At 60.3% G+C, this 25,384-nt stretch overlaps 1 protein-coding gene across 1 annotated transcript in view; it reads right to left on the bottom strand.

The window, feature by feature from the left end:
* Positions 1–23,924, bottom strand: part of Lamc3 (laminin subunit gamma 3) — a 38,724-nt gene extending 14,800 nt beyond the window's left edge. Inside the window, exons 1-16 of the mRNA XM_077108746.1 lie at positions 23,752–23,924; positions 21,357–21,523; positions 20,158–20,346; positions 19,966–20,083; positions 18,434–18,532; positions 16,020–16,156; positions 13,990–14,100; positions 12,249–12,441; positions 11,986–12,104; positions 8,787–9,011; positions 6,792–6,980; positions 4,181–4,426; positions 3,228–3,381; positions 2,739–2,881; positions 2,069–2,247; positions 524–662 (exon numbers count right to left, since the gene is read on the bottom strand). Coding sequence (XP_076964861.1) covers positions 524–662; positions 2,069–2,247; positions 2,739–2,881; positions 3,228–3,381; positions 4,181–4,426; positions 6,792–6,980; positions 8,787–9,011; positions 11,986–12,104; positions 12,249–12,441; positions 13,990–14,100; positions 16,020–16,156; positions 18,434–18,532; positions 19,966–20,083; positions 20,158–20,346; positions 21,357–21,523; positions 23,752–23,924 — 2,581 coding nt within the window. The remainder of the gene's footprint in view (positions 1–523; positions 663–2,068; positions 2,248–2,738; positions 2,882–3,227; positions 3,382–4,180; positions 4,427–6,791; positions 6,981–8,786; positions 9,012–11,985; positions 12,105–12,248; positions 12,442–13,989; positions 14,101–16,019; positions 16,157–18,433; positions 18,533–19,965; positions 20,084–20,157; positions 20,347–21,356; positions 21,524–23,751) is intronic.
* Positions 23,925–25,384: the final 1,460 nt, after the last annotated feature.

A 25,384-nucleotide genomic window follows, 5' to 3' on the forward strand; every position in this document is an offset into this window, starting at 1 on the left:
TCTTTTGCTAGCCTTGGACCAGGTGCCCAGATCACCTGTGGGTGGCCCCAACGGCCACCGAGCACCGTGCTAGGAAACGAACTCTCACAGAACACCAGTCCTCTCAGTGCCCTCTAAATGTCCCCTCCCAGGCCACATTCCGCCTGGTTTTAGCCGCAGGTCTTCCTTTTTGCTAACTGCTCACTTGTCTCCCATGTGTTCCGCACTGTGTGTGCAGGGGATGGGTGAGCACGACAGTGAGCCCAGGGCCAAGAATCTGCCCACCTCCCAGACTCCACCCGCCCAGCCCCTGGAGCAGCGTCGAGCCCCAACCTGCCACGCGATTGGTCATGACTGCCTGTCTGCACCACCCTTACCAGGGGGGATGGAGACCGATGTCGACACAGGGACGGGCAGGCTGGGGACACTGAAGGACAGGCTCCCAGCATGACAGGACTGAGAGCCCTCAAAGCATCCGACAAGCCCAGGCTGAAGGCTGTGCCCTGGGCTCTGACCAGCCAGCCCCTGGACTCCTGCTCCGTACCGTGCAGAAGGTGGTGGCCCTGGTAGATGTCTCCGCGTGGGGCTTCTCCCTGCAGAATGTCTAGTGGCCCCCAGGGGCCACAGTTGGAGCCCTGCAGCCATCCATCCATTAAGGTCAGCCTGGCCTTCAGTTTGGCCACCTTCAGGGGACAGGGAAGAAAAGGTGTGAGGCTGGTGACCTGCAGTCCTCCCTGGATACCTACCCCTGGCTTCTGCCTGACCTGTCCCCCTCCTAGGTTCCCTGCCCAGCTTCAAAGCTAAGGCCCAGCAGCCCTGAGAACCAGCCCTGCCCACTTCCCCCTGCTCAGACACCTGCTCATGCCGAGCCAGCTCACGCCTGGCCTAGGAAGAGAGCCCGTGCCCATCTGTCCTGGGCACTGAACTCCTAGGACTTGTCACCCTGTGGGTGTGCCGTGGGCACCTGCTGCCTGCAAGTGATATGGGATTCCCTGAGTCAGTTCTTTTTTTTTTTTTTTTTTGGTACTGGGATTGAACTCAGGGGCACTTAACCACGGAGGCACATCCCCAGCCCAAGACAGGGTCTTGCTGAGTTGCTTAGGGCCCTGCTAAGTTGGTAAGTCTGGCTTTGAACTTGTGATCCTCCTGCCTCACCCTCCCGAGCTGCTGGGATTATAGGCATGCACCACTGCACCCAGCCAATGCCTGTTCTTTTAATCAGACACAATAACTGCCCAGACGGAAGGCAGCCTTGGCATGAGCACCTGTCTCAGCTCCGTGACCTGCCAACCACCCTAAGCCGAGGGCCATGGGGGCCGAGCCCTGACCTTAGTCCCCAAATCCAAAATGCTGTGACGAACTACAAGGCTTTCCTTTCCTTCCTGGATAGCAAAATCTGCCTTGAACTCATTTGGAAACAAAATGGTTCTGGAAAAGGCTGCTTGGGGAGTTTATTCAGCCACGTGGCATAAATACGCCTGCAGAGCCCCGGTGGGCTGGCTCAGGACTGCTGCGCCCAGCGGTGCCTGGGCCTGCTGCACACCGTCTGGCCTCTGCAACTCCACATGCTGTGGACAGCCCACTCGAGTGCAAGGAGTGGGTGCAGGCCTGAACCCTCTCTGTTTTGCAGTAGGAGAGAGACACTGAGGTTTACCAAGGCTGCCATCTGCCTGGGCACGTGACAACTAACAGGGCTGAGAAGGGGACCCCAACGGATTCCCTAGAGCTTAGACTCCTACCTCCTGCACCACCCACCTCCCTGCCCAAAATTCTCCCTGTGCCTGGGGACCGGTGTCACCTCCCCATTGGAGGATCGTTATCATCTCATCCCCACCAAACCAGAGGAAGTGTGGGACCTTGGCCCAGGGCAGTCAGGAAGGCCATGTGACAAGAGCCACTCTTTCCTGTTCACCCAGAAAATAGGAAGGGCCAGGAGCTGTGGGCACAGGGAGAAGGCTGCTGGGGACCAAGGGCCCAGGAGCTGTGGGCGAGCAGGCAGACCCCACGCCCCGCACAGAGCGCGCAGCGCCAGGTGTGGAAGGGACGGGAACACGAGGTGGCCTGGCCCGGCTGGGGCGGGCGCGCTCACCTCCCCCTTGACCAGGGCGTAGCAGGTGGGGCACTCCTCGCAGCGTGTGCCATCCTCCGTGAGGAAGAAGTTTTCTTGGCAGCGGTCGCACTTGTAGCCCACGAAGCCGGGTCTGCACACACAGGTGCTGTTCTCGTGGCACTGGGCTGAGCTGGAGCCCACCGGGGAGCACCTGCAGGCTGGGGGGCCGGGGCTGTGGGTGCTGGGGGGCCTCATGCTGCAGCCCCTGCCCCCGCACACTAGCCCGCCCCCCCCAGCTCCCAGGACCCCCTGCTGGCATCTGTCACAGGCCTGGGCGGCTCCCAGAACTCCTGAGCCTTCCCTGGAGGCTCCAATCAGAAGGTCGGAGGAGATGACAGTCCTGTCTATTTCAGTGTCCCCAGATGCCTGAGGACCAGCCAGGTTTGGGAACTGCCCAACTGTCCAAGTGAGAAAACTGAGGCTCACAAAGGGGACAGGGGGCCCAGGCACATAGGAATTCTGTGGTGGCATTTGGGATGAGGTTCTCAGCTGCCACCAAGGTGCTGCTATTCCTCCACACCCACTGGCTCCCTGTCCCCAGGCTGTGCGGAGGAGACCCGCCCTGCCCCTGACCATTGTCTCTCCTGCCGGCATCTCTGGCAAAAGACCTCCCCTGTCCCAGCAGCCCAGGAAGGACCGGCTTCCTTACCCCGGCAGCCCTTGATGGAGAAGCCAAAGAAACCCTGCTGGCATCTGTCGCAGGCCTGCCCTGTGACACCGGGGTGGCAGGGGCACTGCCCAGTCTTGGGATGGCACTGGTCCTCCCGGGATCCCAGTGGGTGACACTTGCAGCTGCAATAGGAGAAGGAACCAGGTCTTAGGCCACTCCTGGCCCTGCTTCTAGTGGCAGCAGCTATGCCCAAGGGAGCACAAATCTCACAGGATGGCCACCAGAAGGGGGAAATAAAGGCCTTGGGGACAAATGCCCCGTCCTGGAGAGACTGTAGCCTTCTGTTGGCAAGTCACAGGGCACTTGCTCACTAAAGGCTCTGAGAAGTCCTGCAAGAAGAAACCCATGGGGCTCCCTCACATTTTCCTGCAGGACCCCACTGTTCCTTAGAGATGTCTGTCTTAGTGGCCAAAACAGCCACTCCTCCCTGGCAAGACATCCAGAGTGCCACAGCCTCACCCCACCTACCTCTGGCAGCCCCTCCCTGGCTGGAGGTTGTAGAAGCCAGGGCTGCAATGGCTGCAGTCCCTCCCGGTCACATGAGGTAGGCAGGAGCACTGGCCAGTCACTGGGTCGCAAGGCGTCTGCCCACTGTCCACGCCCCCAGGGTTGCAGTTGCAGGCTGTGGGGAAGCAGGGCAGGGTGTTGGGGACGGGCACACCTGTCCACTCAACCACAGAGGACCTGGGTGCAGCCCAGACTGCTGAGCCCCTGCTGAGGTACAGCAGCTGGAGGGCCGAGCTCTGGTCTCGGCCCCTTTGCTACGCCCCTGGAGACATCCAGGGCAGAGGTAGCGGCAGGCAGCACCCCCTGCCAGCCTGCCCCGGGTCCTGAGCCCAGACTCCATCAAAGAGTCACAGGCAGAGCCCTGCACCCCATCCTGGGCCATGAGGTGTCCTGACCCCCCGGCCACCGCAGGACAGCATCTCACTCTAGAACACAGTGAGTTCCCCAAGGGGCTCCCACAGAGCAAGGGGCAGCAGGATGGTGGCGGGGTGTGGGAAAGGCGCAGGAGCAATTCAGTCTGGGGCAGACGCCCAGCTCCTCCCTGCAGGACCACAGGCTGGGTCTCCCAGAGCTTAGGCTCTTCTGAGGGTTACCCGGGTGTGGGGGCTGGAGGAGGAAGGGGAGCCCCAGCCTGGTGACCCCGGGTCAGCCTCCTGGGCTAACTGAGCTGAGAGCACAGCACTGAGTTATCCAAGAGGGGGAAATCACTGGGTCCCAGTTTATAAGGCGCCAAGGCCAAAAGGACCTTGCAGAAGAGCCAGTCCCACCCTCTCCCAGGAGATGGGGACCTGTCTGAGGCGGCAGAGCTGGCGAAGGGGCCAGCTGGCGAAGGGGACTCTCAGCCACCCCACCTGGGTTGAGCGGGTGGAAGACGAGGCCCCGTGCCCCCGCGGGCCCAGGTGGTGGGTACTCACGCATGCACCTGGCGGCAGGCCGAGGGGCCAGGGCGCTCCCGTAGAAGCCCCCGAGACAGCGCTCACAGTGGTCCCCCGTCGTGTTGTGCAGGCAGCGCAGGCAGCGGCCGGACAGCGGGTCGCAGTTGCCCACCGCGTTGGGGTCCACGTTCCCACTGCACTGGCATGGGCGGCAGGGCTGGGGGGCCCCAGAGAGCCCCAGTGGGTCCCCAAAAAAGCCGTCATCACAGCTCCCACAGAGCCGCCCTGTGTGAGAGGGAGCAGGGGTGAGGAGCTCGGGCCACCTATGCCCAGCTCAAAGCCAGGCCTCGGTGACTGGAGCACAGCCCCCCCAAGCTGAGCTGGGCCAGGCCCCTGCGGGCTGTCCCCTGGCTGTGTGGTCTCAGGCAAGCCACCGTGCCCTCTGAACTCAGGCTCCTCATCGCTAGAGGGGACACGTACGGCGGCTACTTCACAGGACTGTGGCGGCTCGGTGAGATTATTTCCTGACATGTGGTAAGTGCCAGCATGCCACTGTCACCACTATCTCCATCAGCACCTCCGTTGTCATCTTCGTCATCACCAATGTGTCACTGTCTCCTCCCTCCCCTGCCCCTCTACATTTCACGTGTCCCTTTCCCTTCTGCTCCCCGTGGCCTCTGAACTGGCTCAGGGATGTGCATTTCCACTCCTGCCTCCCGGGAGGACCTGGGGCTGCTGCCACCTCGTCCCACCCGCAGGGCCACCGTGAGCCTCACAGGAGATGGGGTGTGAGGACTCGGGAGGGTGGTGGCTGGGAGACCCTCTCTGGACACAGCTGGTGCTTTGGGTGGTGGGGCCATTCTTTGTGACACACCAGCCTCTGCCCAGATCTCCATGTAGCCATGTCTGGGGGATCCACAGACCCCGACTGGCCATGGGCCCCAGGGTGGTGAGAGGAGGGGCCCGTGAGGTGCGTGTCACCCCCTCTTTACACCTCTACCCCGTGTCAACGGACACGGCCAGTCCCACTGAGTGGACACGTCTAAGAACAGCTGTGTCCCTGTGAAAAACAGGGGTGGGCTCCGTGTGCCCTCACGACTTCATGGTCCTCTTGAAATCCAGCCACCGTTACTCAGAGCATCCTCAGAGAGGGGCAGAGGGACACAAAGGACCAAGAGACCAGGAAGGAAAGACCTGAACAGGGTTCAAGGTGGAGGCGAGCGTGGCCTTGGGGACTCTGAAACAGAACCCCTGTTGGGAGAGGGGAGCTTGAAGCCCTCTGACAAACACAGTCCCCAGCCGTGCCCTAGGGACCAGGTGGGGGCAGCTCTGCAGGCCCCCTGGGAACTGCAAGGGGACAGGGTGGTGGGTGGTGTGGTCCTGAGGCAGGCGGAGACCAGGACTTGACCGCAGCCAATCCCAACCCAGCTGCCCAGGGGAGCTGACTGTGTGCTGGCCTCTCACAAGGCCCAAGGAAGCCCTGCAGGCACAGGACGGCAGCAGAGCCCTGTTGGTCGTCCCTGCCCCCGGCGACCCTCGCAGGTGGCTCCCTCCCTCATGACGGTGTCTCCTCCCTCCACATCCTCACTCATCTCTCCTCTTCTGCGACCGCCTGAGCTTCTGTGTCCATCACACTGTGAGAGCCAGTCAGGGTGCTGGGTGCTGGCTAGTGGGGTGCAGGCCCCTTAGCCTCTGGCTTCCCCGCTCTGGGCCTGTCCACTCAGCCCTGCCGGCTCCTGGGGACCAGGGAGCTGCTCTCAGCAGGGTCCAGCGGAGCAGAGCGTGGGACAGGACTGGTCCGATGCTGCCACGTGTGCCAAAGGTAAAATCCCATGTCTGGGACCTTGAGGATTGGGCCACATGAAACCAGCCACACGGAGGGACCAGCATAGTGTGACTCCACCTAAATGAGGTCCCCAGGGGGTCCAACTCAGAGTCAGCAAGTGGAGGAGCTGTGACGGGCCGGGAGCAGGAGGCACTGAGCTCTGACCTGACAGGCACAGAGCTTCTGTCTGGGATGGTGAGGTTCTGGGGGCTGACGGTGGCGATGATGGCGCCCACAGCACCCCCAAGTTACACGCTTAAAATGATGTTTAAGGCAGCAACTTTGACGCTACGTATTTTACCATGATAAAAAAATCCGTGCTGTAGTATACCAAAAGCCACTTAATTGTACATTTTAAATGGGTGGATTGTTGGGCATGTGAATGTCTCAAACACTACTGAAAAAAGATGCGCTGTCTAGGAGGGCTCAGAGCCCAGCAGCAGGAGCGAGGACCGGCAGAGGCCTGGGGTGGGGGTGAGGAGGGTCCAGCTGCACACATTGCCCCAGGTGGTGTTTAAAAGCTGGAGGACCCAGACTTAATCTGAGGTTTCCTCCTTTGCTCTGAATCTCTGTTAGGGAAACAGGGGCTGAGCTCCCTCTCAGGCCTTTTCAAAGGTCACTTAATGTGTTCAAGGCTAGGTCTGCCAGCAACCCTGAAGTCTGAGGCCTGGTCTGGGACTCGGTATCCCCAAAGGTCACTCCTGCCATCCCTAAGCTGGGCTTTCCCCAAACTGCCACGTCCCAAACCCAGGACCCCAGAGCCCAGTGCACCCGAGGCTGGGTCTCCCCACAGGGTGGTGCCCTCCCTGAGTCACGGCCACTCACCTCTCTGGTGTGGGGGGCAGTGGGTACACACCACCTCCCCACTCTCTGGGACAATGGTGCAGGGCGACTGTCCAGGGCAGGGACAGGGCTGGCAGTCATTGGCTTGGCCTGTGAAGGCGTTGCCATAGAAACCGGGCAAGCAGCGCTCACAGGACGGGCCCTCGGTGTGGTGGCCGCACAGGCAGATCCCTGAGGGTCAAGACAAGAACCACTGTCCACCGTCTGAGCCCAGGATGCCCCTGAAACTGGGCAGAGGCAGCATGGCAGGGATGGCTGGCGCAGGACGGCCTGGGCTCAGGTCCTCCATCTCCTGCCCGCTGAACCGGGCAGTCAGCTAACAGGCCCGCGTCTCTGTCCTCGCCTGTAACACGGGAATAGCAGAGGCGCTGGCCTCGAGGTCTCCTGCAAGGACCATGGAGCCGGGCGTTCAAGTGGCCCCACTCTCCCTGGTTCCCGCGTGACCCCATGTCACTATTAAGCTGCGCTCCAGACCTTCCTCTGAACCCGGAGGCGCAGGGCCACACTGATTCTCCTCTTCCTTCCTCTGCCTCAGGGACCAGCCTTGGTGCAGCTTTGCAGAGGCCCCTCCCTGCGACCCTGCAGGGCACCCTGGGGCTGCTTGGCCTCCGAGTGTAGACCGTCCCTGCCTTCTGGCGCCTGAAGACAGGGGAGTCTCAGTCCCCTCTGCAGCCCAGCTCACCTGGCGTCCACTTAGAGCCCGGGGTGCTCTGAAGGGAGGCCCGGCCACAAACACCCAGTAGCAGCCTGGCCGCGAAGGCGGCAACCAAGGCCAGCACTGGCAGGAGCCCCTCCCCTCACAGCACCCAGGCAAGCTGAGGTGGACATGAGGAAGGGGGAGGGACGGGAGTGGGCCAGTGGGTAGCACTTAGTGGCACTGACCCTGCCTGGGCCCAGCACCCACAGGCTCCTCCCGGCCTGGGCAGTGACATGAAGCCTGGGGGCGGGGGGAGGCAGAATGGTCCCCTCCCACGAGACTCTGCTGCCTCAGGCAGGGCAGGGATATGCGCTCCCAGGCTCCATTGGTGGTGTCTGCCACGGGCACGGGAATGAAGGGTGCCCCATGTGTCACATGGGCAGAGACCTGCCTGCTCCAGGGAGGACCCGCTGCCCTGCCCCCACCTTTTGGCTCCTCTGCAGGTGGGGACAGCCAGTGGGAGGTGCAGCTCTGCCATCTACTGGCCATGTGGCTGCTCTGCACCCGGAGTCCCCGGCTGTGAGACAGGACAGTCCGGGGACCACACTGCAGGGATGCTTGCAGGAGCCAATGGTGTGGTGTGTACAGTGGTGCCGGGATGAGAAGGAGGCTGGTGACCCTGTATCATCATCCCCCAACACACTAGAAGGTACGGCCTTCTGTTTCCTGCCCTTCCCAGGTGAGGACCCCAAGGCTCAGGCCCCGTGAGCAAGGGCGCAGCTTTGGTGTCTTTAGAGCCTAGGTATCTCCCTCCCGCCAAAATGTAGGCCATGTGACACTACTGCTGTCCCCAACTGACCGGGAGGGAAGTGATTCTCCCAAGGCCACAAGCCCCGAAGGGATGAGGGTGTCAGATATGAGGCTCTGGGACAGTGCCGGTGGCTGCTGTCACCTGTGTGGCTTGCAGGGTGCTCTCCTGCTATCACCTGCCATGCGGATGCCTCTGTCCTCCCTACAGCACCCACAGCACAGCAGGCTCCCAAGGTCCTCCCTGCTCCTTCCTGGGAGGAGGGAGCCTGCCTAGCAGGGGCGGGCATGTGGACAGATACCCTCACCAGCCGTGCACATCGCCCTTGGCACGGAGCCTAACACACAGGTGGATCCAGTCACGGCTCTTACTAAAGTACAGGACGACCTGGCGACAGCAGGAACGGGCTCTGGGCCCACGGCTTGGGCAGCCACTTGGTACCTGTGCCAGGCTGTGCCCGTGGGGGTCAGTACTCATCTCACAGAACCAAATGTAGCCCAGATGGACTTAGATTAGGATGCCAAAGACTCACCTGTGTTGGGGTCACAGGTGCCATGCTGGTTACAGGTGCAGGGGACGCAGCTGGCATAGGGACCCCCCTGTGGCGTCTCCCTTTTGTATCCTGGAGCACAGGATTCACAGAACTGGCCTGTGTAGCCTCGGGGACACGAGCAGGTCTCCACCCAGGAGGCTGAAGGGGAGAGTCCCCTCTGGGGCCGGGCCGATGTGAGCCGGACCTCACTCAGGAGCACCTGGCCTGCAGAGAGAGAGGAGGAGGGGGCTGTATGCATGCTCCCCCCAACCTCCCCCGCAAAAAATGGGCAGCTGCGGACAGAGGGCAGCCTAAGGATCAGTTCTGATTTGTAGAACAGTCAAATTAAGGGTGGGGAAACAAGGTAATTACAGAAGGAGAGGCAGCCAAGAGGCCAAAGGCAGAGCAGGTGCTCAGCAAGGGCAGGGAGGGCAGGTGGCGGGGAGGGGGGAAAGACTCCGTTCTCCTGGGTTATTAAAGATATGCAGATTTAAACAACAATGAGCCATCCCAACCCCTTGGATTGGGAAACATTTTAGAGACCAACCATGGAGGGGGATAGGCACAGAGAGCTTACGAGGCCCTGCTCAGAGCTGGATGCTACCTTTGGGCAAAGCTTAAGGTCTGTTTCCCGAAGTTTTAAGTCCTGCAAGAGTATGGAGATGAATGAATGCAACAGTTCTGTCATTTAATGGGAGGATTGTTTTTAACAGAAGGATTTTGATTGAAAGGACCTAATGACACGGAAATGCCAGTGAAATTTTTTGGTGAATATTTTGCATTTAAGTGAACAATAACGCACTCATTTTTGAAAATAAAGAATCTGCCATTTGAAAAAAAAAATGTGTAGCTGTATGCATGTAATTTAGGAGGCTCTACTTGTAGCAACTGAGGGGTAGAGGGTCCCATCAGACCAAGCTCCTCACTGGGTGTGGTGTGTCGGTGCACGTCTGTTATCCCAGCAACTCAGGAGGCTGAGGTACGAGGATCGCAAGTTTGAAGCCAGCCTCAGCAACTTAGCAAAACCCTGTCTCAAAATAAAATATAAAAAAGGGCTGGGTTCCATCCCTGGTACTGACTATATATTTTAAAACTTCACCTGTGAGCGCTGGAGAAGTAGAGCTGGCAATGGGGGGGGGGTGCTCCTATCAGTAGAGATGAAGACAGTCTTTGGGAGGGAAATTTTGGCGTGTTGAAATTTAAAATGCACACTCCTGGACCTAACACTTCTATTTCTGGGACCTCCTGTGACCAATGCCTACACAAGAACAGAGAGCTTTATGTGAGGTGTTCCCTGCTCCCTGCGGTGCTGTGTGTCCCGTGGGAGCTGAGACCCTGGAGTGTCTGTCACCGGGTGGGGGGTCTACGCCAGGGCATCCTGCAGAGGGGAGGACCTAGAGGACCAGCCTTTCCCTCGAGTGCCAACGAGGAGCTGTCCCTAGGACACACCAGCAGCTGAAAGAGTGAGTCACAGAAGAGGGTCCCGTGTGACTGAACTTCTAAGTTAAAAAAGACCAAGGTAAGAGCGCGCCCCAAGGTTCAGAGCAATAGGCCCCCGAACGTGATCAGTGGGAAGAGGTTGGGCCTGGGGGTAGGAGAGGTGTCGGTTCTTGCAGCTGTGTCTCCAGTGCCCCCCAATACCTACTGTGGGGTGCTGTGGCATAAGTAAGAGGTGCACTGGCAACTGGAGACTAGGGACTGACTGGGAATCTTGGGAGCTGTTGGGGAGAGTGGAAGTGAGAGTCCCAGGATGAAGAGGAGCCTGGACCCACCAGAGAGAGGAGGTGTTGGGGCCTGGGGGATTGTGGGCTGCACCTCCAAGCCTCGGACCTACAGGGGCCTGGGGAAAGCCGGCGTCAGAGCTGCAGGCTCTCAGAAGGAGCAAAGTGAGCCCAGGAAGCAAATCTGAGGTCCACTTGGTTGTCACAACAGGAGGCCAGAGTGCTGGAGGACACTCTGTCCTGCCCCCTTGGTTTGCAAATGTTCCTCTGACGCTAGACAGGCAGCAACACCCCTCTGTAAGCACCTGAGCCTAGACCCCTGCTCCATCCTGCACTCAGACACCAGGTAGCATGACCACGTCCAGTGTGTATGGAACTGTCCAGTGATGCAGATGCCACAAGGTGGAGGGACCCTGTGCCTTGCCTGGCTCAGAACTGTCCCAAGTCATGAACCAGTGAAGGCACGCAGCTCACGGGGCTCGAGTCCCCGTGGCCACCACCCCATCCCATCTGCAGCCCCTCTGTGGCCCCCCCACTCATGAGCTGGCAAACACGCCCGTTCAGCTATGAGTTCCAGAGGATGAACCCACAGGGTGTCAGGAATCAGGGTCACCTGCATTCCCCTGAGGGTCCGAAACTTGGTTTTACGGCTTCACCCACAGATGAGTGGCTATTCTGCCAAGCGTGTCCCCCCCACGGAATGATGGAACCCAGCCACAGGCTGCATGCACCTTTTAAAAGAACCACAATGGGGGAGGTGACCGAGCCTATAGCCTCCTTCTTCATCCTGGGGTGCCTGTGACCAGCAACCTGGTTTCCACTCTAGCACAGCCATGTGGGACTCGGTCTGCACTGCGTAGGTGGGCAGAGGGCTCCCCAGCTTCTTGCCTCTGGGAAACCCACACTCACTCCGCACAGCAGGGAGCCTCTGACGACTGAGTCTTCAAGCCTGGTCAGGCCTGAGCCCTGTCTGAATATTCTCCCTTCCTGTTCTTTTTTCTGTATATCAAGGTAGGTAGGATGTAATATGACTTTTAAAACTGTATGCAGGTAGGGTATGACCATGTTTGTCCCTAGTGACCAAGGCAAGAGATGGTGACAAAGACTGGTCCATCCTGGGGACTTGGAAATTCTACCAGACTTGGGGTGGCTTGGGTGCAATACCACCAGTGACCAGCAGGGGCCGAGCTCTCAGGGAAGATGCAGCCCCCAGGTCTGCCCAGCCCCCGTCCCTAGAGCTGTCCACCTGGAGGCCCCTCACCTGTACAATCTCTGCCTTGGCCTCAGCCACCACTCCTGCTGTCTTTGTGGGTGGCAGGGTCATGGGCAAGTGCCTGTGGCTCCTCAGAGTCTCAAAGTGCTGAGAAAAGTGGGGTCAGTAACTGCCCTTAGGACTCAACATGGCAAGGCCATGTGGGCAGGACACTGCCTGGTGCCGTGACCAGGGTTCTTGGGGGCATGCTGCCATCATTACTGACCAGAAGGGCCTGGGCCTCGTCCACTAGCCTGGATACTCAGAGCGGTCAGGTTGGCGAGGAGACGCTGGAAGTGGAAGGCAGGCAGCGGGGGCTCCGTGTCCTCAGAGGTCTCCTGCAAACTGCCGGGAGAGGCCATGTGAGGCCTGATGGGGACTGAGGGTGCCAGGAGCCTGGGAGTCAGAGCAGCCGCCCAGACCTCAGGGGACTCTCCAGGGTGCCCCTCCTGTGCACCCACATCTCTGAGGACGGATGGGGACACTTACAGGAACCTGAGCTGTGCCTGCCCCGGCTGCCCAGCGTCCTGGGGACTCGACAGACCGGAGTGCCTCAGAGCCAGGGCCAAGCCCGCTCCTTCCAGTCTCAGCTGCACCAGGGGCACAGAGCCACCACGGGGGACACGGAAGGTCAGCGTGAGGGGCTGTCCATAGCTGAAGCGCTGGTCACCCAGGAACTGCTCTGCAGACAAGAGAAGAGGCTCGGACAGTCTTCCGATGCTCAGCTTGAGGCCACAAGTCTATCGATGACAAGAAACGCTCCCTGCACCACAGACACCAGGTGTCACACCCAGGTGCCGTCACCTGGGGCTGGCTTAGAGCTCTGCTGGCACTCTTGATAGTTTTGTCTCTGAGCTAGAGCTTTGTAAGTGAAGTCCAAGGGGACAACAGAGTCTGAACTCGGGGAGCACAGGAACAGTGAATGAGGAAGCCCCCTGCTACTGGCCCACGTGTCACGTTTGAGCCCCGGGAACTCAGAATGTCTGTGGACCCACCTTGGGGGAGTTAGTGAGACTCACCAGGAGCCAGACCCACCCCTTCCTCCTGCATCAGGTGACCACCTATGCCCAGAACCAAGCAGGGGGGCCTGGGGTGTGGCTCAGAGGGACCAACTGGCCCTCCTTTCAGTGCTTCCTCACTCGAGTGCAAGCCAAAGGCAGAGAGAAGCCGTGAGATGTTCGCCCAGTGGGAAAGGAAATAAAAATGCCCAAGGCCGGGTGCGGTGGCACAGCCTGTAATCCCAGAGGCTTGGAAGGCTGAGGCAGGAGGATCGTGAGTTCCAAGCCAGCCTCAGCAACTTAGTGCCCTAAGTAACTCAGTGAGACCCTGTCTCCAAATAAAATATAAAAAAGGGCTGGGGATGTGGCTCAGCGGTTAAATCCTTGGGTTCAATCCTAGGTACAGAAAATAAACAAAAAAAGGAAATAAAAATACTGAGCTTCATGTCTGGCAGGGTTTCCTCTGTTCCAGAAAGAAAAATACACAATCACTTCCAAACTGTGAAAAACAAACTGTCTCATTCCAGGGATTCCACATACACCATGGACCAAAAGGTCTCCACCCCCTAGTCCCTGGACCTGTGCACGGGCCATCTGACGCGGCAGGGATAAGGCTGCAGGTGGAGCCAGGTAGCTGACCAGCTGGCCACAGAGCAGGGACAGGAAGTGGACCCTCCAGCTGGGCTCAAGGTCATCCCAAGGTCCTAGGGACGGGAGAGGTCGTGATGGGTGCCTGACGCAGCTGCTCTCAAGCTGGAGGAAGGCCAGGTCCCCTGAGCCCTTCCCCTGAGGCTCCAGAAGGGAAGCAGCCTGGGTGGCACCCTGACCCCAGCCCTGGGGCCCACATCAGCAGACCTCTGCCTTCCAGGGCACCGACAGGACTGGGCATGTTCTCAGCCACCCAGCCAGGGGCCATTTATTGCCTCCTGCCATGTCGAGCAGCCCCCCACCATGCTGAACTCAGGTGGGGCCCATGAGAGAATCCCGGTGGCTTTCTAAGAAGGAGACAGACCAGGAGACACACACACACATGTGCAGCCCCTGTCTCTCACCACGTGATGCCCTGTGCTGCCCAGGGCTCTGCCAGCAAAAAGGCCACCACCAGACACAGCCCCTAACCTTGACTTCTTTCTTTATAACTCACCCAGCCTGTGGCGCTGTGTCATAAGAACTGCACGAACAACACCTAGCCGCAGAGGGGAGCTAGCTGGGCAGACCCCGGCCGCAGGTACCTGGTGCTGTGAGCGCCTCCTCGTCCTCGGAGCCCAAGAGGATCCCACGCGGGTTCCATCGTGGGGGACGCTCCGAGCCTCTCTTGCTCCTGACCCACCAGCCTCCAGGTCCTAGACAGCAGGCACAGGCACATCCGGCAGCGTGAGGCCCTGGAGGGGGTCTCCAGGGGAAAAGTCCTTCCCCTGAGGGGACTGCGTGTGGGAGGGAGCCCAGGAGGAGACGGGAGCCCAGGGACCCTGCTCTGCTTCAGAGGGATTTTGAGTTCAACATGAAGAGACAGCCCGAAGATCCCAACATGGGGGCCTGGGGACATCAGGGCCACCCCCAACAATCATGGACTTGCCCTAGTCTTCAGAGAACTTTCTCACCATGGCCTCACCCACCCTGACCCTCCAGATACATGCGCCATCAGCCCCACTGCACCCGAAGGGTCACCTGGTGAGGAAGGGTCCACACCAGGGCGGGCCCAGGCCTTCAGGCCCCAGTTCTGTCCACCTTCCCTCTAGGGACAGGAGTTACCAGCAAGTACAGCCAGCACAGAGCACATGACCTCCAGGGGCACTCTCCAGGGGCAGCTGGCAACAGGGTAGAAGCCGAACACCCGAGCACCCAAGGGGTGGGGAGGGAGGGATGAAGGGGAAAGGCCTGGGGCTCCTTGGGCTGAATGAAGTGGTTCCTTGCTAACTGTGTGACCCTGAGAAAGTTACTTAACCTCTCTGAAGCTGGCTTCACATCTGCAAAATGGGGGCAGTGGAGTTCTCTGGGCCAGTGGCAGCTCTCAAAATTGGGCCACACCCCTCAGGGAGACCCCCAAGACCCTTTCAGGGGTCTGTGAGATCGAACTATCTTCCTGCCGACACTAAGGGGCGATTTGAGTTTTCTAGAACCTGCACGATGTGTGCTGTTCCTGCCGCTGGCTGGCAGAGGCCCATGGGAGACTTCTCCCCAGCCAGACCTTAAGGGACAGGCAAGAACACAGAGCCAGCAGCTCTCTTCTCAACAAATATTCTGGGTTTTAAAATAGTTATTTTTACAGAACTATGTTCTTCGTTTTAACATAATAGGTTCACAGTGGCTGTTTTATAACTTTTAAAATAAACATTTTTAAAAATCAGTTTTCCCGCTAATATCAATATATACACAAGTGCTCTGGGGTCCTCAGTGGTCTTCAAAAGGAAGGGACTAGAAAGTTTGAGAACCACTGACTGAGGCAGCTGAGATAATGAGGTGGTACCACCAGACCCCCTGCTCTCCTAGGGCCATGTTTGCCTCCCACCCTGCCTTCTGCATGGCGTCCAGCAGAGGGCGCACTGGCCCTGCATCTGGGGCATGTCCGCCTCCCTGGGGGGGGGAGGCAGAAGGTGGGGTGCTCCAGGGTGGCTGGCTCTGACTTCAAGCTCTAACTTAGTGCTCTGCCAATATCCTGCCCCAAAGATGAGGCTGTGCCCTCTAAAGTTGCAGACCCACACAAGGCTGCATGGTGAGAGCAAAACTCCAGAGCTCACAAACGTCCCGGATGGGGACTCTGGAGCAGAAAAAAAGGACAGTAGTGGCCAAACCCTGATGCAGCCCAGAGCATCCTTGATTTTAGGGATGTTACTGTCCGGGAACCAGCCTCAGGAAAGTGACCTGCTCTTTTGGGGCCTCACCTATAAAACAAGAATGAGAGGCCCTACCTGCCCGGGACCCTGCCTCAGGCATACCACGGTTGCTCAATAAACAGAGAAGAGGAGACCGAGCCTGAATCCCCAGCACCCAGGTACGGCAGGGGATGGTGACCTTCTAGGTTCTGTGGAAATTCCCCACGGGATTAACAGGGTACCACACCCCAGCCCCCCAGAGCCACCCCACCCCCACCACACAAACTGCTGGAGGATGGGAAGAGGCAGGGGCGGGGCAGAGGGGCTGCAGGGAGGCGCAGGAGCTGCCTTCTCACTCCACTCGGCCCACTCGGCTGGCATGTGAGGGGCCGCCCACCCCAGCTGCCAACGCAGCAGACCCTGGGAGGTGGCAGTGGGGCACTGCTTACCCTGGCGGAAGTCGGAGAGGAGGTGGTGCTCCTGGAACCCGGCAGCGGCCCCACACACCTTGGAGTGGCCGTAGCAGAAGCAGCTGCTGCAGCCCAGTGGGTTGTGGGGCTGCAGGTTGAATGTCCCTGGGCGACATCTGGAAGGGATGCCAGTCATGCCCACCAGGGCCACGTGAACAGGTCAGAAAGGCACGGGGTGGGGGATCTGGTTAGCCGATGCCAATCCAGAACCCCCCGGGAAACTCCTAAAACTGTGTTCCCCAGACTGACAGAGGGGAGCAAGGCAGTGCCCCACTGGTCCCCCTGCTGCACACAGCTGGCCAACTCGGACATTAAAGTCCCTAACGTCAAGGATGCTCTGGGCTGCACAGGGGTTTGGCCACCACTGTCCTTTTTTTCTGTTCCAGGGTGCCCACGCGGGACACCGTGCTGGGTTGAGCTGGGTCTTCCTTCTCCTCCAATCTGTAAGTGCCTCTGGGTCCTCCCCGTCCCTCTAGACCTGATACTTCAGAAGCACAGCTCCGTAGACTTTAGGACCCGCACGTTCAGATGTGTCCCTCCATGTTCTCTCGTGATGAGGCTGGGGTGTGGGTTGGGGAGGAGGTACACAGAGGGGAAGTGTAATTTTCGTCACATTAGGATGTGACCCCTGGGCAGTGAGGTGACCCTTCCCTCCCTAGGTTCCTCCTGTGAGCAACTGCCCAATGACAGACCTCAGCAGTCACTAAGCCCAGCCCCCAGCCCAGGGAGGGGACCTGAGCCCTGTGGGTGGAGACCAGAGAACAGGTGGACATGTGACCACCACAGTAATTAATGAATATTTTGAGGCTACACAAGCATTCTGTTTCTCCTGAAAGTGCCACCCATTAATGTCAGCATCCGTCGGTGGCTTTTGCCCACAGCGATCACTACTGTGAAGTTCCAACTCTGATTTTCTACTTCCCGCACTCCTTGCTCGTTGATTGTTTGGAATTCTGCAAGGAGGGTCTGTCCCTTTGTCCCCTCTATTTATTTATCCCAACGTCTGTCTGTCTCTGTGGGTGTGGGCACTTGTTTTCCTCCCTCGGTTAGAATGGGATCCTTTGCTGATTTATTTCGCTGTTCAAACCACTGCAGCTTTGGGAGCCCTTTCAGGTTGGCTCCTGTGTCCTCCTCATGGCCCACCCTGGTTTGGGATTTGGGGCTGGTTTTTGTGTGCTGGGGGTAGAGGAGGGGGAACCCAGGGCCTCCAGCAAGCCAGGCCAGGGCCCTGCACCCCGGCCCCTGCTCTCGTTCTTAAGCACTTCCATCTCCAGGATCCTCTTGCCATCTCCCTGCCTCAGAAACAACCCTGTGTCCCGACAGCCCTGGGGGAGACTGCTTTACACACATGGATTCCTGGTTTGTGGTCCTGGAGGCTGTCTGTCGGAGCAGGCCCAGGTGGTCTTCTGATTCAACTCGGATGCCCAGCAAGCTCAAGGGAGCCCACCCCACCAAGTCCTCCCATTATACAAGTGGGTAAACTGAGGCACAGAGGCGAGGACCCACTCAGGGTTGCAAGGAGGAGCTGAGGGAGGGCCCAGAAGGCTTCTGGCTCCCGAATTCTACTCTGCCTTCTTGCTTAAGGTGCCTAGGGGCAGGGCGAGGGGTAAAAGACCCTGCAGAGACAAGATAAAGGGGCGGCCTGGGGCTGCCAGAGTGAGAGCCAGGGCCAGGGGCCAGCCACATAGTTTCCTTGCAGCAAAGGGCTTCGGATACCAGACACAAAGCCAGTTGGGGCAGACTGTGTGCATCCAGGGAGACCAGCCCATGTCTGCCTGCCAGCACCACAGCTGGGAATCAGTGGCCTTGAACATGAAGTCCATGGACCACGTGACCTTGGGAAAATCCTTTTGTCTTACTGAACCTCAGGTCCCTCATTTGCATCACAATGGGATTGCAAGGGGGGCCAATAGGCTCAAATCTCAGCTCAGTTGGTAGGGCCTTCTGGGAGCAGGGCACTGAGAAGTGGCCTGAGTTACAGAAGGGCTCATGGCAAAGACTGTGCTCCATTAGTGATGTCTGACTTGGATGCGAGATGGGAGGGCTGGGATAGCACTCAATTAGTGATGTCTGTGGCCCGGGCTGGCAGAGAGGAGTGGTGAGCTACATGGATTAGATGACCTCCATCCCTCCTAGCTCCCTCTGAGCTTGGAAAAAAAAAAAAAAAGTTGTATTTTCTTAGCGTAGGAGGCATCCCTAGCATTAGATCAAAGCATAAACAGTGCCACAAGGCCTCTGGGTAACTTCCTAGACAGCAGGTCCGTGGTGCTCCGGGGGTGCAGGCTGCCGCTCACGGGTCCGTGAGGATGGTCCTGTGTTCCTCCCGACTCACAGCCCGGGTGCCTGCTCTGCAGCTGCGTCCACTCCCACTTGTGGTCAACCGGCTCACCCACCTGTCACACTGGTCTCCCTCCACATTCCCTTTGCAGGGGCAGCGCCCACTGCGGGGGTCACAGGTGCCCAGGCTGCCAGCAGCATTGCAGGTACAGGGTCTGCCAAAGAAGGGAACAAGGGGACAAAATGTCCAATGAGCAATTCCAGAGTGGGAACTGGCTGTTCCCAGAAATCCCCAAGAGGAGCCGGCTGCCCCTGGCCTCCTGTTCCCACCTTGCCAGGGAGGTGCCCCTCTACCTGCCAGCGCAGCCTCTGTCTACCCCACCCTCCATCTGAGCCTCCACCACTGTCCACTCGCCTCCATCCATCACTTGCCCCTCTGCCGGTGCCCCCTCCATCCACCAACCTCCTGCCGGCCCACCTGATGAGCAAAGGCTCTGCCCTTGGGACTCCGCAGTGCGGACACTGCCCTAGATGTGCCCTGGGGTCAGGTGGATGAGAGGTGTGAAGCACCACAAAGGGGCATCTGGCCAGCCTTGGGGATGGGGACATCAGGGGCAGGAGGAGGGAGGCTTCCCCAGGGAGTGGTCCCAGCAAGAACAGGCGCCTGCCAGAGGCAGGCTGGGCGGGCAGAGGTGGCTCCAGGGTGGAGGAGGGCACCCGTGAGGGCCCGGAGGCTGGGATGGGGCAGGGGTCCTGTCTAAGGTCTGCTGCTTTGCTTCATGGGGCTGGGATGGAGCCCAGGGCCCCTGCACACTGGGCGAGCACTGCCACGGAGCCAGACCCAGCCCTGATGGCCATTTCTGTCCCCAGAAGCATTTTGCCAGGAGCCTGAGACTCCCCAGGCTTGCACCCCATGGTCCCATGGCCTGTCCAGGACAGAGGACTCTGTTACTGACCAAAGCCAAGTTCACTTAAAAGTGCTTCTGGATTCACAGCAGCTTCATGTATCTTTTTGCTCAGGGTGAGTTTTCTCAATCAACAGATGGTAAATGTGCTGGTCCCTCTTCTGAGGCTCCAAACCGGGTAACCCCCTGCCTGTCCATCTCCCCTCCAGGGGCTCTGGAATCTACCCATCCCCTCCTCCCTCCACGTGGCCAAACCCTAACACAAGCTTGCTCAGCCTTCCTGCCCTGCCCAGCTTCTGACTTTGACCACCCCCCACTGTGTTGGCCCTCAGCTCCTCCTGAGCCTCCCTGCTCAGTACCAAGTCTCACTTGGCACCTGCCTCGAGCCTCTGCTGTGCTCTTCCCTTGCCTGGACCACCTGTCCCCCCTGCTCTCCATCACTCCCATTCAATCAGCACTAGAAATGAATGCCTCTCACAGGAGCCTGCCCTCCACCCGCAAGGTGGGCTGCTGGGCCACAGGATTCAGAGCTTGGTCACATGATCACCTGCCCATGTCTCTCTGCTTCCCGGACATTGGGCATCTCTAGTCCTTTCCAGAACTGGCTATGGAATGAGAAACTGCTAGAGAGAGAAAGGGGGTCGGGGACAGCAGGTGTTCTGTCCCTCCCACTCCCCATCATTCCATCCCAATACAACACACGTGCCACCCTGGCCACCCCCACGCACCCCTGCTGTCCTCACCTGCAGCCACCCTCGCTCAGCGAGTGGAACCCAGGCAGGCAGCGATCACACTTCCAGCCTGTCACAGTGGGCTTGCAGACGCAGGTGCCCACAGCATCGCACTGGAGGCGCAGGGAACCTGGGGAGGAGGGCACAGGGCTGCGGAGGCCTGAACTGAACGCTGAGGGTGGCCAGGGCTGCACAGCCACTCACCTGCCGGGTGGCAGTCGCAGGGCTGGCAGGGTTTCCGCTGGTCCCAATGGTAGAAGTTCTCCTCACAACGCTCACAGTGCGGCCCAGCAGTGTGGTCACGGCAGTGGTGACAGTGCCCGCCGTGGCCCGTGCTGCGGAAAAGCTCCCGGTCAAACGTGCATTCCTCGGAGCGGCCACTGCAGTTGCAGGCTGTGGGCAGGAGGCCGGGGGGAGGAGGTGTGTGAGTGGCCCTGGCAGGAGGGAGCACTGTGCCGCCCAAAGGTGACTGAGACCAGGGCATCGGCTGCACAGAAGCACCACTCTGGGTGGGCTGGAGAGAAGCCCACGACACTCAATCCGGGCTTCAGGGCTGCCTGGGCTGGGGGAGGGGTCCGCCAGGACAACCAGGCTTCCAGGCTGGTGACTGGGAGGAGACTGGGAGGGGCAAGGATGGGGCAGAAGCAGTCTGTCCTGTGTCCCCAGTGAAGAGAGAGCCACAGGCTTGGCATGAGCCAACACATGAGCGCCCCCTGGTGGAGGCAGCCCTGAGGGCAGGAGGAACCCATTAGGGTCCTGGTGGCCCCCCAGGCGGCTCCTGCAGGCAGCTTAGCATCCCATGGAACAGATATGTCCCCTCCTGCCCCAGCTGTGACCACCAGTGACCCAGGCCCGAGAGGACAGAGCACCCAGAGGGCTGAGGCAAAGCAGATGACAGTGGGGGAGGGGCAGGGCTTGGGGGAGAGTAGCCACTGGGCCGCTGGCACGCCAGCCGGGAGGGACTGTGGGACTGCGCTGGGGGCCCACGTCCCTGCAGGAGACAGGGCCACCCTCCCTGCTGTGGCGCTCTGTGGTTAGGCAGTCACAGCCACACCACACAGGCGGGGACATCAAAGGGCTGGGGCCGTGGGAGAGGCCGGGCTGGGCAGGGCAGCACCCCTGGAGGGGGGTGCCTGGATTTCATTAGCAGCTGGGGTTGGGGCAGTTAAAACAATGGGACGGGTGGGGGCCTCCCCGGCCTCCCCACTCGGCGCCTCTCTGGGTTGACTCGGTCTGGGGGGCTGTTTGTGGGGGAAGGATGAGGCTCAAAGCCCCCCCCCACGCCCCCTCCCATCTGCAGCAGCTCCCTGACCCAAGCTGCGTGCAGGCCCACCCAGGAGCAGCCCCAGGGCAAGGCTCGGGAGTTTCTGGAGGGCACCCCAGCCTCTGCCCCCCATACGCACGCAGACACTCATTGGCGGCTTCGGCTGTACCGCGGGCCCAGGGCCGGTCCTGGAAGAAGGGCAGGCAGCGCTCACAGTCTATGCCCGTGGTGTTGTGCTGGCACCTGCAGGCCAGCCTGCCCGCCTCATCGGGGCCACAGGAGCTGGCGTGGCCATTACACTTGCACCTGGGGGAACATGGGCGGGGTTACCGCCAGCAGCCCCCACGGGAGGCGGGGTGACCCGAGTCACTGTTCCACCCTGGCCTCTGCTGAATACCTACTGTGCGCCTGCCTGGGGCAGCATGGAGGGCTCTGGGCACAGGTGAACCCACCTGGAGCCCACGCTGTCCCTTCTAACGGGGGATCAGGCACCGAGAGGCAGACTACAGCCAGCTCATAAGTGGCTGTGCAGGAGTCCCACCTGGGGGCTGCGAGGGCCAGGAGAAGGCCATCTCAGTCTCCCTGCAGGGGCAGTGGATGGGGACTAGGGAGGTCACCCAGGAAGCTGCCCTTTAACTGCATCTAAAAGGCAAAGAGTCACCTGTACAGGAACAACTATAGATGGTACCGGATCCCCAGACTGTGCCACCGAGGGCAGCCCTGGGCCCATGTCCCACGACACCCTCAGCATCAGGAGACAGGTGGGGTGGGGCAGGAACAAGGAGGTGCTCTGGGAGCCACACTGGGTGCTCCATGGATCCCAACCCTGTGTGGCCAACAGCCCTGTCCCAAGGAGCCAGATCGTGACATAGGTTAGGCTCCATTTCACAGAGGAGGAAACCGAGGCTCAGACCGCAACAGGGAGAGACACTGAGTGGCTGGGCTCCACAGCTGCCCTCAGCAGATGCTGACAATTGTGACCACGGCCAGGGCCCGGGCATCCTTCAGCTTGGGGACGCAGGGCATGGCAGAGCGCGCAGCACTGCTTGCTCTCCGGGGCCTGGGTGGGGGCAGGAGATACCCTGATATTTCTGGAAAGGTGAGGGGGGCCCCAGGCAGTCTCTGGGGACAGTGGTCATGAGGGTAGTGACAGGGACTGCCCACCTCTGAGAGTGCGCCTAAAACACCTCCCTCCCCCAAGACGTCCTCTGACTCGTGGAGGACAGTGAAATCCTGTCGGCCTTGGGACACAGGCTGTCCCAGCCACCTGCCCCCGGCCAAGAGCAGCCTTCCCCGGCCAGCTGTTGGTCCCAGGGTGGTCCAGCTCCAGCAGCTGGGGCCCAGATGTCCTCTGGCCTGAAGCCCCCCAAACAGCAGGAGCTGGAGGTTCAGGTGCCCCGCCGTGTCCTTGACCTGACTCGCACATGGGGGTGGGAATCGGGGCAGAGGGTCCTCTCCAGGATGCCCAGCTTTCCCCAGAGCACATGGACACCCTAGGGTACAGACTCTGGGCCTATGACCCTCTGGCCTCTCCGTCTCCCTAAGGCCACCCACGTGTCCCTGAGTCATGGAACGATCCTGCTTGCTCCCAAAGCCCACCACTCACACCTGAGCCGCTCTCCCCTCCTCCGCAGCTCTGGCCCTTGCCCACCTCCCCGCTGGCCTGCCTGGCCCAGGCCGCCCAACCCCATGACCCCGCGGTCCGCCCTCCTCTCTCCCCCACTCCCCACCAGCTCTAGGGTATCTTAACAACCTGACCCTGTTACTCCCCTGGCCAAACCCTCAGCAGCTCCCCATCGACTGAGGGATGAGAATACGCTGGGCCTGGCCCTGACCCGCTTCCAGCCTGGTCCCCACCTCCCTTCCAGCCACGGGCCTCCCCGAGCCCCAGCTTCCCTGCTGGCCTCTCGCCTGCCCCGGCCTTGGACCTGCAGAGCAGGCTCTGACCTGGCGCATCCTGTCTCTGCCTCCCGTCCCTGCTCCCAGGGTGCGCTGACAGGCTTACGAGCCGTCTGGTTCCTGTCTGCCACACCACGCGGGGTCAGAAATACGCTTAGGCAGGTTCCCAGGGAAGACAGGCTTGTGCCTTCTCCCCATCACGGGGCTGCGTGGGATCCTGGCTCCCCTGGGAGGCCCAGATGACAGACAGGCTCTGACTTGGGGCAGCCCCTGTCCAGGGTGAGTGTGGACGCTAAGAAATAGACCCATCACCAGGCGCTAAGAGAACCTGGTCCAGGGCCGGGAGTGAGGCCGGGTGGCAGAGTCACTCTCTGGGGCTGGCAGGTAACATTTCCCACACGAGAAGGGGGAGGGAACAGCAGATACCTGCTGCCCCTGGCCATGGGGGGGGGCTCAGCCTGGCGGGGACAGGAGGAGCCTCTGTGATGACCTGCAGTGCCTGGCAAGGGGCCAGTCTTACCCCCCCTACACACGGACAGCTGAGCTGGCATCTCCCTGCTACACATCTGCCACCAGCAGTTCCCATTGGCATCCTCTTCCTGCCCGGGGTCTGGGTGCGGGGACCTGGCACCCACCTGCCGCCCACGGAGAAGTCCGACACGGCGTAGTAGTAGGACTGGAGCACCTTGGGGTCCTTGAAGATATCGTCCCCAAACGTGTTGAGCCGATCAAGAGAGACGAGCAGCTCAGTGCTGGTGACCCACTCCTGGGGGAGGGGACAGAGACTCATCAGCAGGCTCCTGAGCATCGCTCTCAGCCTGCTCTGCTGGCCCGTCCAGCCGCCTGTCCTGGGTGGGCTCCTGGGACAAGCCAGACTCAGGGGGATCCTGAGACAGTGCAGGAGAGGAGCCTGGCCACACTAGCCTGGCAACAAGCCACCCACTGGCTGGGCAACTTGGGGGACGTAGCTTGAAGTCTCAGTGTCCCCATTTCCCTGTGAAATGGGAGGACAGTGCCTCCCTGTGGGGGCATCTGGCAGATCTGGCCAGCACTGGGGAACCTTGCCAGGATGGAGTGGAGGTGCTGGGGGTGGGCAGGGGCCGAGGCTGGCCACATAAGACCCTGACACGCAGGACCCTTGCCCTCTCCCAGCCACTCCTGAGCACCATGCTAGAGGTCAGCTGCATGAGTTCCCAGAGTCCTTCTCCCATGCTCCCCAGGCCTGGCAGGACTTGGGCTCTGGGATTCTCAGCTTCTCACTTGCTGAGGGTCAGCCTCTGTCCCAGGGGACATCTCTCCCATGAGAATGTGAGCCCTTCCAGAGTGGGGACGTGGGGCCCCTGGGCTCTGCCAGGCACATTGCGGGGACTCGCTGATCACTCGCTGATCAGTGAATGAGCACCTTGGGGGAGGAGCTGGCGAGGAAGCGCCCCACGTGAGGGCTGACATTTCGGTGCCTGCTGTTCTAATCAGGCGGCTCTGGCGGAATGTTAATCAGCATTTAATTCAGCCCAGGAGCCCCTGCTCTAGCAATCAGGCCCATCAGGACAGAAAATGAGCTTCTGGCACAGCCTGTCTCCCCGCGTGACTCAGGCGCCACCTCCCTGCTCCCACTGAGCACACAAACCCGGCCTCTGCCCAGGAGGCTTGTCCCAGAGAGGGCTGTGCATCGGCAAATGCCACAGGAGCCTGGCACAAAGCTGAGTTTGTGGGTCCCTGTCACTCCGAGTCACTTAGCACAGAACTGCTCAAAGGCCATGTGGATTCAGGGGTCTGGTCAGGGCGGGGAGCCCAGCTGTCCATGCGGAAAGCTTGGCTGCTGCTCTCTCCCCAGGAGTGGCAGCTGGAGTGCCCGAGCCAACCCCGTGCCCCGCGGAGGCGCAGGGGCAGCTGGCTCCAACGTGCGGTGGAGGCTCCGGGCCTCAGAGGCTGTATTCCTGCTCTCAGAGGAGATGGAGGCTCAGCCAGGGTGAGCGCTCGATTCCAAGTGGTGCCCCCAGTGCAGGGCAGAGCTGGGCCTGGGGTCTAAGTGACCCCAGGGCCCGAGCTTTAATCACTACCTTGGTCCACGTTCCTGCATCTGCATCTGCTGCCCTGGGCATACCAGGGGACCCAGACAGGCAAAGACCCAAGGCTACAGCTCATCAGGGACAGAGAGGACAGAGGGACCCCCATTGTGTGTCTGCCCTCTGGGTAAAACACGCCCGTGTGTCCAGAGGGCAGGGTGTGGCTGCCTTCCGTGTCCCTCTGACCTTGCCCTCTGCCATA

The sequence above is a fragment of the Callospermophilus lateralis genome, chromosome 2, assembly GCF_048772815.1.
Source record: "Callospermophilus lateralis isolate mCalLat2 chromosome 2, mCalLat2.hap1, whole genome shotgun sequence".
NCBI classification, from domain to species: Eukaryota; Metazoa; Chordata; class Mammalia; order Rodentia; family Sciuridae; genus Callospermophilus; species Callospermophilus lateralis.